Raw genomic sequence first — 17,652 nt, forward strand, 5'->3', positions numbered from 1 at the left:
TATTTGGTGCGTTCCGCCAACCCTAACACCTGGTCTGTGGATGAAAGACTGTTTCAGAGTCTACCACTCATCCGTGGACTAATAAATTTATTTCTGATTTACCACAATGCATATATGCCAACATGATTTACACCACACAGCTCATTTGCTAACCTGATGCACTCTACACTACTCACATTTGCCAAACTGACATAATTCACATTTGGTCCGTGTGCGGCCTGATAAAAAATTTTGGCTCGCACTCGGACCAATACCAATGGACCAATACGGTGGCCAACATGTCTGATTTTCTTCCTCAGATAGGCTCTGTCTGAGGAATATATTGCAGTATGTCCAATTAGGATCTGATATAATCAGATTGCTCATGACAGATGAGGGCATGAAAAAAATCCGACTAAACTCGGATGTCATCCAAGTGTGGTCCAATTTTCATGGGCTGACAGAATGTAGAAGGAAAATTGTATTTTTTCCGTCTTCTCCTCATGTGGGAAAATTTTATCACACTATGATCACACTATGATCAAACTCTGAACAGAGTGTGATCAGACTGTGACTAGCATAATCAGATTTTTTTAGACCACAGAAAATATGGTCATGTGAACCTAGTCTAAGACCTTTTTTTTAGTTAAGTGAGTGATGTATGGAGCAAGTTTTTAATAATTCCCGAATATTGGAAATAAATTGTACTTTATGTATTATTATTAGTTTTCATAGTTTTAATTAGACAACTATATTCAAATACATACAAAATATATTATTTCATTCACACAAAAAAATAAATAGCATAATTCCTTAATTGTAGTCTTCTGATTTTATTTAAAATGATTCACTCTTTTCCAAAGTTTCTAATTTTTTCCATTGTTTTCCAGAATTAAAAATAACAAAAGTAATACAATAATAATTACAATAGGTACATGTAAAAATAAAATTAAGCACAATTTAATTATTATTTCACAAATTAAATTTAATTAATTTAACACAAAATTGAATTGAGAAGAAAAAAAAACCTGTACATATCTGTGGGTACAACATGCTATTTTTATACAATACAGCTCAAATATTCATTGGTATTTAAGCTGTCAAAAAAATATATAATAATCCCTGTGTATGTTTATTAAGAAAAAGATGAAATGTGATTGTAAGATCCAAAGTCACTAATTCTAGCAGCAGTGTGAGTTTATAGTATTGGAGGATTTGTCATATTTGTCAATGTACAGAATCAATTCATATACAACAATTTTCAGGTAGATCTCAAGCAGGTAAATGGAGTTTAAGAAAAACTTCTGTAAAAAATGTTTCAACCTGATACAGTGATATTTAATACATTTATTTAGCCTTCCATGGAACAATGTGTCAAAGACACATGTGCTTGGAATTTAGTAGATGGACTTTTTTTGTTTATTTTGTTTAGAGTCACCAAAATTGAGCTCTTATATTTGGCTTCCAGATGATTTAACAATGCTAAGTTATCGCGATTCTAATTTGGTAGGAGTTAGCACCGACTGTATGTAAAACAGCACATTTCTTTTACTGATTGGTCCAAAAGGATCACCTGACCTACGCTTTTACTGCAGTACATTACAAGGAGAGTATCATCCAGAAGGAAAATTGGGCCAAGGTGAATATGCTGCCTTATATTCAGTATGTGCTAAAGTCAAGGTGAGGTCTGATAGACCCATGAATAAATGAAATAGAAGTGAACATGCGCGACCACTAGTTGTATAGACAGTGAAGCAGCGGTCACAAATGCTAGTTACCATTCCATTACATAAAGGACTTAGTGATCTTCATTCTCATGAATTCTCATAAATAATGAGGGACCGAGCAGTCAGACCCCTCAGCATTCATGTATCTATCACCTACACTGTGTATATATATATATATATATATATATATATTTTATTGAATACTGTGTTTGACGCATACTTCCACCTTGAAACTTGAAAATGACTATATGTTTGTCAAGTATGGTCAATCTACCTGGTGCCCTGTGTTTGACTTCTGCTGCCTACTTCACTTAGATCAGCTGTCCATTAATTCTGCCTCCAAGATTGCGATGGTCAATGGCATAGGAAACACAGTGGTAAATCTAAACCATGCGTTTCCTGATTTTCCTATCCATTAGCTCAAGAAAGTTTTGAAAGGAGACATAGTTTAGACTTGTCACTGCCCTCTCGTGGCTATTGCTTCAGTCATTTTAGATGCAGGAGAAATGGAACATAAGTCTGAGCTGAGGGACAGAAGGAGCCATTAGAGTGTGCCAGGTACGGACACTAGCTATAGGTGAGAAATGTATTGTTATTTTACGGTGTCAGACTAGGGTCACTTTAATAGAAATCTGTCACGTAAGAAAAGCAATTAACCTGCACATGTGGGGTTAATCTGCATGCTAAAAGCATTCTGAAGCTGCCTGGCGCCTGTACGGTGAGCCACGCTACCATGATGAAATTATCTTTATTCCTCCTGGCAGCCTTGGGCTTTCAGTGATAAGGGTGGGCCGGCATGGCTTTAGTCACCACATAGTGCATAGTGAGTGGAGGCTGTAACTACATCCCATCACTACTGACAGTTGGCTCAGCAGTGCATCAGTACATTGCCTGCTGTCAGTCAGTGCAGGGGGTGCGGTTACAACCACCACTCAATATGCACTGAGTGGTGACTAAAGCTTTGCTGGCCTGCCCCTATGACTGAAACCCCAAGGCTGCCAAGGAGAATAAAGTTAATTTCCTCTTAGCAGCGGGAATCTTAATGTGGGCACCGGGCAGTAGCAGAACACTATTAACCTGCAGATTAACCCCATATCTGCTGGTTAATTGCGATATTTTTTTTTACATGACAGGTTCCCTTTAAAGCTTCCCCGTTTGTCTAAATTCATAACTGATTAATCTGTTGTATATGTTATTATAGATTACTTCATTGATTCTGTGATTGTGCAGTGACAAATAACTATTGTTGTGGTTTGAAGATTTGAACCGTTTCATATAACTGTCAAAAAATAAAACTTTGTAAGATGTTATTGACACTTGACATCCAATATTTGGTCTTAACAAATGTAACTAAAAAAACCCTTTATCTACATATTTATAGCTAACACTTTGATAAGGCACTGCACAACAGTTTGTACACACGCCGTCCTGCGCATCTCATATACCGAGTCTTTACTATCTCAACAATATTTACCTAAACGATATGTAAAAGAATCCATTATTACAAATTTACACACAAAAATCTCTCTGTACATAATTGTAATTTGATCTACATATTTCTATTTTAAATTACAGTATACATATTTTAGATCAAACGTAGGTAACCTATTGATTACCTGATTGAGCAAAAGCAGTCCCAGAAACCTCGACTGGAATTCAAAGTTTCCCGACAGCAAGACATCCTAGATTTCCTACCTCTACTTTTGCCTTTTTTGTCCAAAGTAGTTTCGGAGTCACAAAGATGGGTCTTTACTATTACCTTTGTTCTACTATATCTCTGTACATCAATCTGAAGTGTCCATCCATAAATAAGACGTAGAAACTTTCTAGGGCACTATACTAAAAAACATTAGCATAGCTGTTTAATGTGCAGTAAAACCTGCCATTCCACAATCAACTTTCCTTACGTGGAAATCATGAAGCCTACAAAGTTGTTTGTAATGTCTTATTTTCCATATTCTTCACAGGTATGAACCCATTATTTTGTCTGTGGAGCTAAAGTGAAAGCTAGTGTTCTTTCATTGAATAGGTTTTTTTTATTTAAAGTCATATTGCTTAAATTATCAGCAGTGTATCAAACAGAAGATATGCGCTTCCGGTTGAAATTTCAAATCAACGATTTCGCACTGGGACACCGGAACATCTGTTTCATGTAACCCATCAGCAGGGTTTGTTTGTGTTCGGAAACAAAGTGCTGTTTTCCTGCTACAAGTATTCAAGTTCCAATGCATGGTGTAGTGCCATTAAATCTGAGTGGCTTGTTATTCTCCAGAATGGCATCGAATGCTGAAACAATAACAAACACAGAATTAAAATTTTATCATGGGGCAAACTATTATATTTTGAAAAAATCAGTCTCCAATTTTCCTGAAAATGCAACTACCAAGCTAATCTATGATATAATCAACATGCAGCCTTTTACTTACCTAGGCCAAAATGTAAATTGAACCCCAACTCCCTTTTAAAACATGTAGGAATTGGATAAATATTTGCTAACTTACTGCCCCTTGAGAATCTTATCTTGCTTTGATGATAGAGCAAACATAAATGAAGTCCAGGTTCAAATCACGTTTTAGCAATATACCAGTGGCTCCATCAGGGCTTTCACCAGAAACCCTAAAAAACAGAATTCAAGTGGATCCACTGATGGAACCATCAAGTTAATGAAGCAGAAAAAATCACCTAGTAGTCTATTTGATCTCACTCTCAGCAGCATCGACCTTTTTCAGGCAGGCACAAAAACGTTGTTGCCCATGCTTTTATGCCCACTTCAAAAAGACTGACACTATCAAAAGAGAAGTCAGATAGAGCACAAAGTGACATTAAACTCAATGGCCTCATCAGCAGATTTACCCGAATCCCATTTTTAGGACTTTATTACTTTATTTATCCCTGATGGTGCCACTGACGTATGGCTAAATTATGAAAAAAGCCTAAGATGGAGAAGTGTCCTTTGGAGGTTTTGTATTTAGATGGGAGGATCAATATACATAAAACGAGATAACTAAAAAACACATCTATATTTTTCTAAATTTAAAAACAGTTAAAGCCCCTTGGCATATCCAGACATATCTGCATGGAAAGTTCTAACCTTGTGGGGAGATGACTGGTATAGAAAGAATTGAAAATCGGTCACTTGAAATCTATTTAGGCTAAGAGAATAGTCTTCTCAAAGAGGTGGCCTTTTGAAAATGTTTCTCTGAGTTTTGTAATAGAATCAGTATAGAGAGCAGCATTGTATATTTACCTGCTATATCCTCTGTATAAAATCTTTGGTCTTGTGTGTTGTAGCAGAAGGATATAAAGCTGACAGACTTACAGTTAGGTCCATATATATTTGGACAGAGACAACATTTTTCTAATTTTGGTTATAGACATTACCACAATGAATTTTAAACAAAACAATTCAGATGCAGTTGAAGTTCAGATTTTCAGCTTTCATTTGAGGGTATCCACATTAAAAACAGGGTGGCACATGTTAAGGAGCTGAATCTCCTAAACCCTTCATCCAATTTTAATGTGGATACCCTCAAATGAAAGCTGAAAGTCTGAACTTCAACGGCATCTGAATTGTTTTGCTTAAAATTCATTGTGGTAATGTCTATAACCAAAATTAGAAAAATGTTGTCTCTGTCCAAATATATATGGACCTAACTGTATAAGGATGTCCCTTGAGTTTTCATTGTAGATATGATTATTTTTAGTATATAAAAAAACTCTTGAATAAAAGTGGAATAAGGAAGTTAAAAGGCGTTTTCAAGCTTGTTAAAAAAAACCTACATGGGTAAGTCATTGGCATAAAATAAGATATACTCATCCCTAGAATCAGCTTCCCATTGGAGTCCTGCTATTCCAATAATTTCTGCCAGACAGGAATTGATGATCTTAAATCCATCAGTACACTGAGCCTGCAGCCAATCAGTGGCCAAAGTTGTCATGTCATGTGACTGGAGGTTGCTACACCATAGTTATTGGTCTGTCAGAACAACAACATAGAAATGGGGGAGTAGGTGGAAGTGGGTGAGTATAGCTTCATTTTTTATGTCCATGGCAGTTTATTGAACAAACCTAAAACCCCTTTAAAGAGTTACTAAGCTTTACTGATTTTAATAATTGTATCCCACATCTAAAGTTAATAAGATTCAAATTCACTACACCAGTCAATTTGTTTTATTTTTCTGGTTAAAGTTAACCCTAAAGTGGCCTGTACATTTCTGCCTTTCCTCAGTCTACTTGCTTTGATTCAGTGAACTCACTCTCTAGCAAGGTACTGCATTCACGATTAATCTGCTGCCGCATGCTTCCCCCAAGCCTCCAGTGTTCCTCGTTTTTGCTGTGTCAGCATTTCTTATTGCTCCTATGGTCCCCGCAAGAGAGGATTAACACAACAAATGCCACACAACAACTAAAGTGTAACCCTTAATGGCCCTCGGGAAGCATGGTACAACAGAAGTCAAAATGCAGAAGACCAAGCGAGTGCTCTCCTATAGGTCCGCCCGCTCCAATTAGAGACTGTACTCTAAGTACACAGAGACACAGAATGGATAATGAATAAAAACAACTCATGCCAGACAAGTAGCATGGGGTATAGAAGGGGTTTAGAGGTCACTTTAGAGCAAATTTTGACCTAGAAAGAAAGACAAATTGGCTAATGAAATGAACTGGAAACTTTACTAACTTTACATATTGGACACAATTATTTGTTTGCTTGTTTTTTTAAATCAAAGGTACTCTTTAAACATTTTTTTGCTTTTCGTATAGTTTACTTATCCCCTCTAATAATGTATATAATATAAACTCATTATAAATTGCATACCTTTTTATAAAGAAAAACAACAAAAATATGTTTTTTTTCTTCTCTTGCTGTATCATGTACAAGCATGAAATACTCCTAAATGCAGTAACAACATGTCAATTTCTTAGTTACCTTTTTGGCTCCTTGCTCTTCCTCTACACCATCTCCAACTACAACATATACTACTTTTCTTCCAAACCTCTGAACTATCCTTTCAAAGCAGCTTTCTTTACCTGTGCAAAATAAAAATAAAAGAAATGTTATAAAAAACAACATCAAATATGGTCATCATCTAATTTATTTAATTAGAAATGTATATACGATATTTACTTTAAAAATGTGTTATGAGTATCTGTAATCTACAAAATAACTTTGTAATTGTAATTTGCTTCAGTTCATTGCAATGTTCAAAATCTAGGTTTTCTATTAATAAATAAAAAATGCAAAAATCAAAGGTCAAGACAGCCGTGAAAAATAAATTGTTAATTTTTCTGTGTTTGAATTATTAACTGTAAAGATTAGGGTATCTTTACACATAATGGATTGCTGTGGAAATTTTCTGCAGCAGCTCTCCAAAATTCCGCAAAGGTCAATTTTCACCAAAGTTCACTATGTAAAACAGCAGGATGAAAAAAGTGATGTCATGTCCGTGTGTCGTGATGTCATGCCTCATGATGCCCTGAATAATTTTTGGGATAAATCATATTTAGAGTAATATAAAAAGTGGAGTATATAGTGATATTTGCTATATTGTTAGAGATTATTAATTTATATCATTATTTAGTAAATAGTAATTCAGTATACAGGTCCTTCTCAAAAAATTAGCATATAGTGTTAAATTTCATTATTTACCATAATGTAATGATTACAATTAAACTTTCATATATTATAGATTCATTATCCACCAACTGAAATTTGTCAGGTCTTTTATTGTTTTAATACTGATGATTTTGGCATACAACTCCTGATAACCCAAAAAACCTGTCTCAATAAATTAGCATATTTCACCCATCCAATCAAATAAAAGTGTTTTTTAATAACAAACAAAAAAACCAACAAATAATAATGTTCAGTTATGCACTCAATACTTGGTCGGGAATCCTTTGGCAGAAATGACTGCTTCAATGCGGCGTGGCATGGAGGCAATCAGCCTGTGACACTGCTGAGATGTTATGGAGGCCCAGGATGCTTCAATAGCGGCCTTAAGCTCATCCAGAGTGTTGGGTCTTGCGTCTCTCAACTTTCTCTTCACAATATCCCACAGATTCTCTATGGGGTTCAGGTCAGGAGAGTTGGCAGGCCAATTGAGCACAGTAATACCATGGTCAGTAAACCATTTACCAGTGGTTTTGGCACTGTGAGCAGGTGCCAGGTCGTGCTGAAAAATGAAATTTTCATCTCCATAAAGCATTTCAGCCGATGGAAGCATGAAGTGCTCCAAAATCTCCTGATAGCTAGCTGCATTGACCCTGCCCTTGATGAAACACAGTGGACCAACACCAGCAGCTGACATGGCACCCCACACCATCACTGACTGTGGGTACTTGACACTGGACTTCAGGCATTTTGGCATTTCCTTCTCCCCAGTCTTCCTCCAGACTCTGGCACCTTGATTTCCGAATGACATGCAAAATTTGCTTTCATCAGAAAAAAGTACTTGGGACCACTTAGCAACAGTCCAGTGCTGCTTCTCTGTAGCCCAGGTCAGGCGCCTCTGCCGCTGTTTATGGTTCAAAAGTGGCTTTACCTGGGGAATGCGGCACCTGTAGCCCATTTCCTGCACACGCCTGTGCACGGTGGCTCTGGATGTTTCCACACCAGACTCAGTCCACTGCTTCCTCAGGTTCCCCAAGGTCTGGAATCGGTCCTTCTCCACAATCTTCCTCAGGGTCCGGTCTCCTCTTCTCGTTGTACAGCGTTTTCTGCCACATTGTTTCCTTCCAACAGACTTACCATTGAGGTGCCTTGATACAGCACTCTGGGAACAGCCTATTTATTGAGAAATTTCTTTCTGGGTCTTACCCTCTTGCTTGAGGGTGTCAATGATGGCCTTCTTGACATCTGTCAGGTCGCTAGTCTTACCCATGATGGGGGTTTTGAGTAATGAACCAGGCAGGGAGTTTATAAAAGCCTCAGGTATCTTTTGCATGTGTTTAGAGTTAATTAGTTGATTCAGAAGATTAGGGTAATAGGTCGTTTAGAGAACCTTTTCTTGATATGCTAATTTATTGAGACAGGTTTTTTGGGTTATCAGGAGTTGTATGCCAAAATCATCAGTATTAAAACAATAAAAGACCTGACAAATTTCAGTTGGTGGATAATGAATCTATAATATATGAAAGTTTAATTGTAATCATTACATTATGGTAAATAATGAAATTTAACACTATATGCTAATTTTTTGAGAAGGACCTGTATTTGGAAAATCAATTAACTTTCAATATAAATTATATCTCTCTGTACAGCTGTGCTCTAATGAGCTCGCCCAGAGTAAATACGTGCATCGTACTTTACATTGTACTCACCGATTTTAGTTGCACTATAGATATTTTCTATTGGAAACACAACTCCTAATCCATATAACAAGACTTTTGCTAGTGCTGGTATAAGTTGAGTAGTTGTGACTAGTATATTTACACAGTTTGTCCTATAAGACAGTAAACACAGCTAATGAATCATTATATTTAATTTAAAAAAAATCATATGTATCAAGCACATTTCTCACTTGGTTATGTGTATTTAGCAAAAGAAAGTTACCTGGAGTGAATTAATGTAAGGGCTTTCAGTGCAAGAGTTAACCATGAGTCTGTCAGAGCTTCAATTTCAGCCCTTAGCTGTAACCAGGCTTCCCTTTTAGCCGGGCCAAGCAAACCTGTGAATAGGCAAAGAATTCGGTTTATGCATCATTACAATTTTTCCTATTCATTTAAAATTAACATATAATGAAAAGGACTGTAGGAAAAATCTATAAGAAAAAAATGCTTAGCTTTTATTTAAAGGGAGAGGTTGTCCCATCAGAGAAAAAAGCCCTGTGTTTGTATGTAATATTATGGCATATGGACACTGCTTTGCTGATTTCAGCTGTCCATGTATCGCATGGATAGCTATTCAACCAAATGGCTATCAATGTTATACTATCAGGGCCCCAGAAATTTGCTTAATGCCAGCAATCTTAGGAATCATACCCAAAGCGATTATCTGGACTATTGAGTAACTATCGGATTAAAGTGAATAAAGTGAGTGTCTGTTATTAGACAACCCATTAATTTCACTTCCATTCACTGAAAAGTTGTATATGTGATATCAATTTGAGAAAAAAATTGGACAGTAGCCATAGTGTTGTAGAATGAAGGTATCTTCTAATTCAGACATGAATTTACAAGTCTAAGGCTAGGTTCACATTGCGTTAGCAGCAGCCCATTCAGCACATACGCTAACGGGCTGCTGCTAGCGCAAGTGCCGGCGCTACATCACGCTAGCGCAGATGGAGCTTCCGCTAGCTGGATCTGCGCTAGCAGTGATGGACCCGGAAACGCTGCAGCCAGCGTCTCGGGTCCGTCACTCAAATGACGGCACATCGCTAGTGCACGGCCATTGTGGGCGTGCGCTAGTGATGCGTTCGACATTGCATTCAATGGCGGCATTAACGGACTACGTTACAGCTCGTTATGCCGCGGTGTAACGTAGTCCGTTTAACGTTGTCAATGAACGCAATGTGAACCTAGCCTAAGGGTGGCCATGCACATTAAAGGGGAACTTAACAGCTGATACTTGCTGCCTGTGGATCAGGCAGCATGTATCAGACACTAGCTGAATGATTTCAGCCATATACTGCATGTTTAACGCATGTTTTACTGCATGTTTATCCAACGCAACAGGATATCAGAAAAAGAAACATACATTAATAACCACCAGCGGCAGAAAAACATGGGAGGCTAGTCGAACAAGTAGGTCCCTGCTGGCTTCTCTCTGCCTACTGCTCTTGAGTGACAGGTCTCTCCATATACAGATATTCAGGGAGAGACCTATCACTCCTCCAGGACAGCAGGCAGGAGAAGCTGCCAGGGACCAGTCCAACTAGTCTCGTGTGCAGCTAGGTCTCTGGCAATGATTAAACTATGCTTTTCTCTGACATGTTGCATTTGAAATCGAGCAGACTGTGTCTGAAACATGCTGCCTGTAGATGTTCCATTTAAATACAAAAGGGTTCATGGTTCAGCTCTAAACAAATGATCATCTGGTGAAAACTCGAGAGATAAATTACGGTATTTCCAAGGCACCAAAGTAGTTGTTACTGTTCAATATTGTCCAGAGGGCATAATGAATAAACATTTCAGCCGATAAAAGGCCTTTTTCAAGCCAAAACAAGTGACAAATAACAAAATCGATGGGAAGCTGTCCCAAAAAAAGCAAAAAGCACCAAGATTGTGTAAAGGATAAATTATATTTCTGAGAACGTTCTTATCAGGAAAAAAAAGTTAACTTTTTCAGATGTTGACACTCTATGTACTTACCTCCAACATTATTTTTATAGGTGTTGTAGATTTCTTTTACTCTTCTATAACGAAAAGCTAATTTTCTCATCCAGTCTACACCACCGCGGACCCCCGTTGCAAGGCAAAGGTTTGCACTAGTTGCCGCTGCTGGAAAGCCATCTGTCCCGAAGTTATATGTGCTATATTAGTGGAAAGATTAATTTGTTAAAGATGAGATAGAAAATATTTACACAGTATTTTAGATACTTATATGTCACAAAAATTTTACACAACACAAAAATTGGGCAAAAATGTTGCTTTTTGTCGTTTTTACTCCAGTTCTGTTGCCTAAGTGGGTGGAACTCTTGGGAAACGAGGAGCCCACCCAAAAAATTCATCAACAATTTGATATAACTTATGGTAGTAAATAGTGATGAGTGAATATACTCGTTACTCGAGATTTCCCGAGCATGCTCAGGTGTCCTCCGAGTATTTGTAAGTGCTCGGAGATTTAGTTTTCCTCACCTCAGCTGAATGATTTACATCTCTTAGCCAGCTTGATTACATGTGGGGATTCTCGAGCAACCAGGCCACCCCCACATGTATTTATGCTGGCTAGTAGCTGTAAATCATTCAGCTGCGGCGATGAAAACTAAATATCCGAGCACTTACAAATACTTGGAGGACACCCGAGCGTGCACGAGAAATCTCGAGTAACGAGTATATTCGCTCATCATCACTAGTAGTGATGTTACTTCAATCCTTGACTGGAATAACAATTTTGTTTGGAAGGTCATGCCAGTTGTAAAATGCCAGTAGCAGTAGGGTTCATTTATCAATAATGTCTTACCCAAATTGGTTATGTGGAAACAAAATCTTAACTTCTATAAGACTATTTGGTGACATGATGCCATTGGCAACTTAAACAGACAACTATCACTATCAATTAAGACAGTGACTCTCATGAAAATTTTAACTGAGCGATAATTAGAGTACCCACTAAGCTGTGGGGGTGCCAATATTAGCCAGTCAGATATCCTAATATCATGGATATTAGATTAAGCAAGCCTGTCATCTTAGGTACATTTTCAGAATAAGTTGTCTTAGATGTACATGAGGAATAACACTGTTTCTAGCCTTTATATAACTATAAACCTATAAACCTATAAACCTATAGTTTTCCCCTCTACAGGATCTCTCTTTCTCTTTTTCAGTTCTCTACAGACTATTGGGTGGAGATTAAAAGCTATACAACGTATGCAGTAGCTCTTCTTTCTCTGTTTAAGACATGTCCTGAATTAGTAGAAGCAATATGAAGGACATCATATAGTTGTACTGAGCTGTGTGGATGTGAATCCTGCTCTGGGATAAGCTAAATCACTCACTAACTGCAGCAAAATTCTCTCTGACTGTCTTCTCATTATGCTCCTTATTTATCCTCCCCTGCTTTCTTTTCCATAGGCTGTAATAGCTAGTTGTAGCTGTTTGCCTAACCAACATGAATTTTAGCTGTTTCTTTAGAGTGAGGCTGTGTGCACACGTTGCTGATTTTTCGCGGGTTTTTTGCATTTTTTTCGCTATACAAATGCTATAAAACCGCAAAAAAACAGCATACATTATGCATCCCATCATTTAGAATGAATTCCGTAATTTTTGTGTAGATGATGCGTTGGATCCACGCAATAAACGCATCGTGGTAAAAAATGCAGCATGTTCATTAATTTTGCAAATTTTTTGCGGATTTCCCGCTATATAATGCATTGTGAAATGTCCAGAAAAATCCGCAAAAAAAGTACCCAAAACGCACCAAAAACACGGTAAAAACGCACAAAAAATTTCTGCAGATTTCTTGCAGAAAATTTCAGGTTTTTCTCAGGAAATTTCTGCAAGAAATCCAGAACGTGTGCATATAGCCTGAATGATGACTTCAGAATTCAGAGAGGTAGAGAATAAGTGGATAAAGAAGCAGATTTCAAGGATAAGATATATTATATTTTTACTTTTGGTTTTTACTACTGATTTATGCAAAGCTTTTTGAAACATTTACTATCAACCACTATGTGGTAAATAGTATGTGAGATAATTTTCACCATACAATGTTAATTGTCAGATAAGAGACATGGCTTGAAATAATATGCATGTACAGCATATTAACCCCTTACCGACTTCCGCCGTATATGCATAGCGCAAGTCGATTTCACATGTATGTAGCCGGCAGGTAATTGCTGTGTGCTACAGTCAGGACCTGCCTCTTACCATTGCGCGTGGAATGAGGCACCGCCTGGGATTGTTAACATGTTAAATGCTGCTGTCAAACTGAAATCGGCATACACAACACGCCGGCTGGGGGGGGAAATCATTTAATGCGATCATCGGTGTTCTCGTGAAGTGATCACCGGTCGCTGATGCATTACTATGGAAGCAGATGGTCTGGTGAAGACCTCCGTGCTTGTCTTTACAGAGCTCACTTGAAACCCAGTCTGTGGCCAGACTGGTTTTTAAAACATACAGCAATACTAAGGCATTGCTGTATTTAGATCAGAGGGCCACAGGTTTAAGTCCCCTAAAGGGACTAACAAGAACAATGAAAAGTAAAAAAAAAAGTTTCAAAAAATAAGAAAATAAATGAAAAAATGAAAAAAAGTTCAAATCATCTACCTTTTCCACCATTAAAAATAAAGACAATAAAATAAAAAAAAATGTGGTATCACTGCATCCAGAAAAGGTTAACAAAAATATAAGCATAATTAACCCAACCATAAACAGAAAAAAATTCAAGAACACCAAAAGAATGTTAGTGTTTTTTGTTGCTGCAATACTATAAAAATGCACTAACAATAATAAGCTATCAAAATGTCATATCTATCCAAACATGATATCAATAAATACGTCCTCACATCATGCAAAAAATAAGTCATCTCAGCTCCATCGACCGAAAAATGGAAATGTAAAGAGTCTCTGAAAACGACCACAAAACCCCCCAAAATATATTTTTTTCACCACCAAAATAATGACATGCTTGAAATCGCCATAACCGTACTGATGAGCAGAATCTTATTGCAGGGTCATTTTCACCACAAAATATATGCCCTGTAAACAATTCTCAAAAGCGATGTCAGAACTGATTTTTTTTTTGCAATTTCACAGCACTTGGAATTTTTTCTTGTTTTTCAGTACATTATATGGTAAAATGAATGGAGTCATTAAAAAGTACAACTCGTTCTGCAAAAATTAAGATCTCAAATGTTTCTGTGGGCAGAAGACTAAAAAAGTTATGGCTCTGGGAATAAGGGGTGGAAAAAAATGAAAACGCAAAAACTGAAAAAGACCGCGTCGGTCAGGGGTCAAACAATAGAATATGCAGACATTGGTCAGTCATTGACTACAGTATTTGTTACTATGTACCTTTCTTCTAGGAGAATATAGCAGTGACTTTATCTTCATAATTTAGGCGTCATGACAAATTGTTAACCCAATACGTACTTTGTATAATTTCATTAGAAAAATGAACCCTTAGCATCTGACGCTATGGACAACACCCCCACTAACTTTAATGTCTACTAAAGGGGGGATCTGAATACACAATGCAAACTATTTTATGACATTGTAATCACTAGTTAGATTTTCTGATAATGATCATAGTGGGACCTCAATTTATTCCAAAAATGTAAACGCACCTTAGATCTTGTCCATTGTCATCTGATGATACATCATCTATATGAACTTGGTCACATTCCTGCAGAAAGACAGATATATTGAGTATTTATTGTGTCTGCCACTTAACACAAATAAGTAGACAATTAATAACTTCATCCTGAAATGTTATTGCATGTCTTTTAAGGTGGTGGTCTTGTAAAATATCCACTTTATGCTTTAAGTGCCTTCCAAAACGTTAGCTGTCATTACTTTTTACTGACCTCCAACTCATTCTCAATATTTACTAAGCTGCTAAGAACAATTAGTATATGCACTTCATAACGGTCTCCTTACTTTTTCAGGTACTTTAAATATCGTACTGTTTAAAGCTGACACAGCCAGTACTTAGCTTAACTGAAACCAGACATTTTCAGTAATGTAACATGCTACAAAAATTAAACCCGATGGAAACCGCCAATGAAATTATGACCTCTGATTGCTGTTGAGCCACACACTAACACAGCCTGGGGCCAATGTTTCTGAACAGTGTACACCAAAAAATCTGTTACTAGTTTTCCATTTATTTGAGACTTGTGAGTTTTATTTATTTTGCCTTGGTTAAAAAGAAAAAAAAAAATAAGAGTGTTCAGATTCTGAAAATATGAAATTCGAAAGGAGCAGATCAGACAAACTTTTTTTTTTTTTTAGGTTTAAAGGTATTTGCTACTTGTGCTGCCTACACAAAGGAGCCTTGTTACTAAACTTTTTAAAATAGAAAGTACGTGAATTATAATTAGAGCAATTTACTGGAAGAAATTCTCATTAATTTGTACTAAGGTGCGATCATTAAGGTGCTTATTTTCAAGTCCTCAGCCAAATACTTGTATTACACAGCTCCATACAGTGCACGCTGAAAGTGAATTTTGGGTTTAGCGATCCAATGCTATTGTGGAATGACTGACAATAAAACCTTATGCTGACATTCCACATACAGGAAACCAAGGAATGCTTAGCATCCAGGCATACCGAGAGAGCCAACAATCGCAAATGACACAATTCTCAAATATCACAACGGCTTAGAGAACAAAAATCTCACATTGATCGGAGTTTAATATCAGTTATCATGCTTGTAGAATACTTTTTTTTTATTAAAATATGTAACAAACCAGCTAATGAGCACCAAGCTATGACTTGCTTACTTTGGACACATCATTCAAGAAGAACAATCACTTGAGAAGGACATCATGGTCGGAAGAATAGAAGGAACAAGGATAAGAAGTCCCGCAACATGATGGTTTTTTTAAATTGTTTCATTTTTTATGGAGCAAATGGAATGTGATTTGAACTTTTGTATCTTTTTTCATATTTTTAGAAACTTTTTTCTCAATTCTTACTGTACTTATTAGTCCCCTCACAGACATGTCATGGGCAAACTGACGGGGGTATGGAATGATAAGCACCCCTGACGGCGCATGTAAAATGCCACTGTCAAAAATTGGACAGCAGCACTTAACAGGTTAACAGCTTCAGATGAAGCTCCAGTCCACCTGAAACTGTCAGCCATCAGCTGCTAATGGAGATGCGGGCTTGGCTTGTGAGCCTGAATCAAAGGCAGGGACACGACACATAATATAACTGTCCTCATGGACCCCAATGTAAATCCTCACCAGGGTTTCCAAATATCACAGAACATTAATAGTAATGGCCTTTTAATATTGGACACAGCGACCTTTTGTGGCCCTTAGGTTTCAGATCCCGAATGTGGGTGCAACCTCTGCACCTTCCATAGTTAAGCTCCAGGATCTAACTGTACAATAACAGCTCATTGAATGATGCACCGAGGCACCTAGCTACTAAATTTCACTGTGAGCGGAACCATGAACTTTTGGTATCTCACCCTACAAGTCAGGATTCCACAGACATGACTTTTGCTACAAACTCAGGTCACTTAGCCTGGCATTAGGACATTTTTGTTGATAAGTCATATTTAGTAAAATCATCTGTCTATAGCTGACCGTTGTTTTCTGAAATAAAATGGGCAGCCACAGACAGGTGATAATTTACTTACAGAGTACCTATTTCCAGAAATTTTAATTTACACATTACTTTACAACATGTTCCCAAAGCCCAGTTTTATGGAACTAAACTTACATTATAATAAACAATATGGTGATGTGAGGGAATTCAAGTACTTTATCTCTGATTTGGAAGTTTAAAAGTGCCCTTAATGGTCATGTATATCCCAAAACATCATTTTAAGAGATATATATTAAAAAAAAAACACATTAGACAATTGATGTAGTTTTATATAAAAATTGAAAAAAATAGCTACCAATCTGTTCCATTAAATCCAGCCTTGAAATACTTTATTTTTTTTGTATTTATTCTTAATTTTAAAAAGTCGAGGTTGGGTTAGACTCTTTTTTTTATGTTCCTGATGAACGTGAACAAGATCCTCAAACATTATGATGATGTTCACTCTAGAAGGATAATGTTAATATTTAAGCCGCTCTTCTCTTTTACTAGGTACGGGAAAAAATGGAAAAAAGTTTTGGGCTATCCTGCCATTGTATGGTAGCATATTATCCTATATAAAAGGGAAGTAACAAATGCGTAGAAGTATGAAGAATAATAAATGCATTTTATTTACCAGAAAATACACACAATAAAAATACACTAAAAACAAGGAGAAATGTCAAGACTACACAGAGCACCAGGGTACCGGTAAAATACCCACACAAATGATGGGAAACTCTCATATATTGGTGATCACAAAGGTAAAAATGTATACGGTATATTCAATGTTTAGTCATATTGGGAGAGTTCCCAGAATGTAGCAAAGGGCAATATCACTGCAACCACAGAGTCCATAGTAATTCACCCTGTCATAGTATCTGTAAGAAATACATATAGAGGACCCTAGGAGTAACAGGACTCAAAATAGACCTGTAAGCATTACCTGATGCTGGGAGGTGACAGACAAAAAAAACAGTACACAGGCAGAGATGCTTACCTGTCCAAGGCCTCCAAACAATTACAC

The 17,652-nt window shown here is 37.0% G+C and overlaps 1 protein-coding gene across 2 annotated transcripts in view; it reads right to left on the reverse strand.

Moving 5' to 3' along the window:
- Positions 1-2,732: 2,732 nt before the first annotated feature.
- Positions 2,733-17,652, reverse strand: part of EYA1 (EYA transcriptional coactivator and phosphatase 1) — a 160,407-nt gene continuing 145,487 nt past the window's right edge. For both annotated transcript variants that reach the window (XM_069731471.1, XM_069731470.1), the window contains exons 13-18: positions 14,654-14,712; positions 11,016-11,176; positions 9,259-9,373; positions 9,027-9,148; positions 6,634-6,734; positions 2,733-3,992 (exon numbers count right to left, since the gene is read on the reverse strand). In XM_069731471.1, the coding sequence (XP_069587572.1) occupies positions 3,912-3,992; positions 6,634-6,734; positions 9,027-9,148; positions 9,259-9,373; positions 11,016-11,176; positions 14,654-14,712 (639 nt within the window). In that variant the 3' untranslated portion in view covers positions 2,733-3,911. The remainder of the gene's footprint in view (positions 3,993-6,633; positions 6,735-9,026; positions 9,149-9,258; positions 9,374-11,015; positions 11,177-14,653; positions 14,713-17,652) is intronic.

The sequence above is a fragment of the Ranitomeya imitator genome, chromosome 6 (genome assembly GCF_032444005.1).
Source record: "Ranitomeya imitator isolate aRanImi1 chromosome 6, aRanImi1.pri, whole genome shotgun sequence".
Lineage (NCBI taxonomy): Eukaryota > Metazoa > Chordata > Amphibia > Anura > Dendrobatidae > Ranitomeya > Ranitomeya imitator.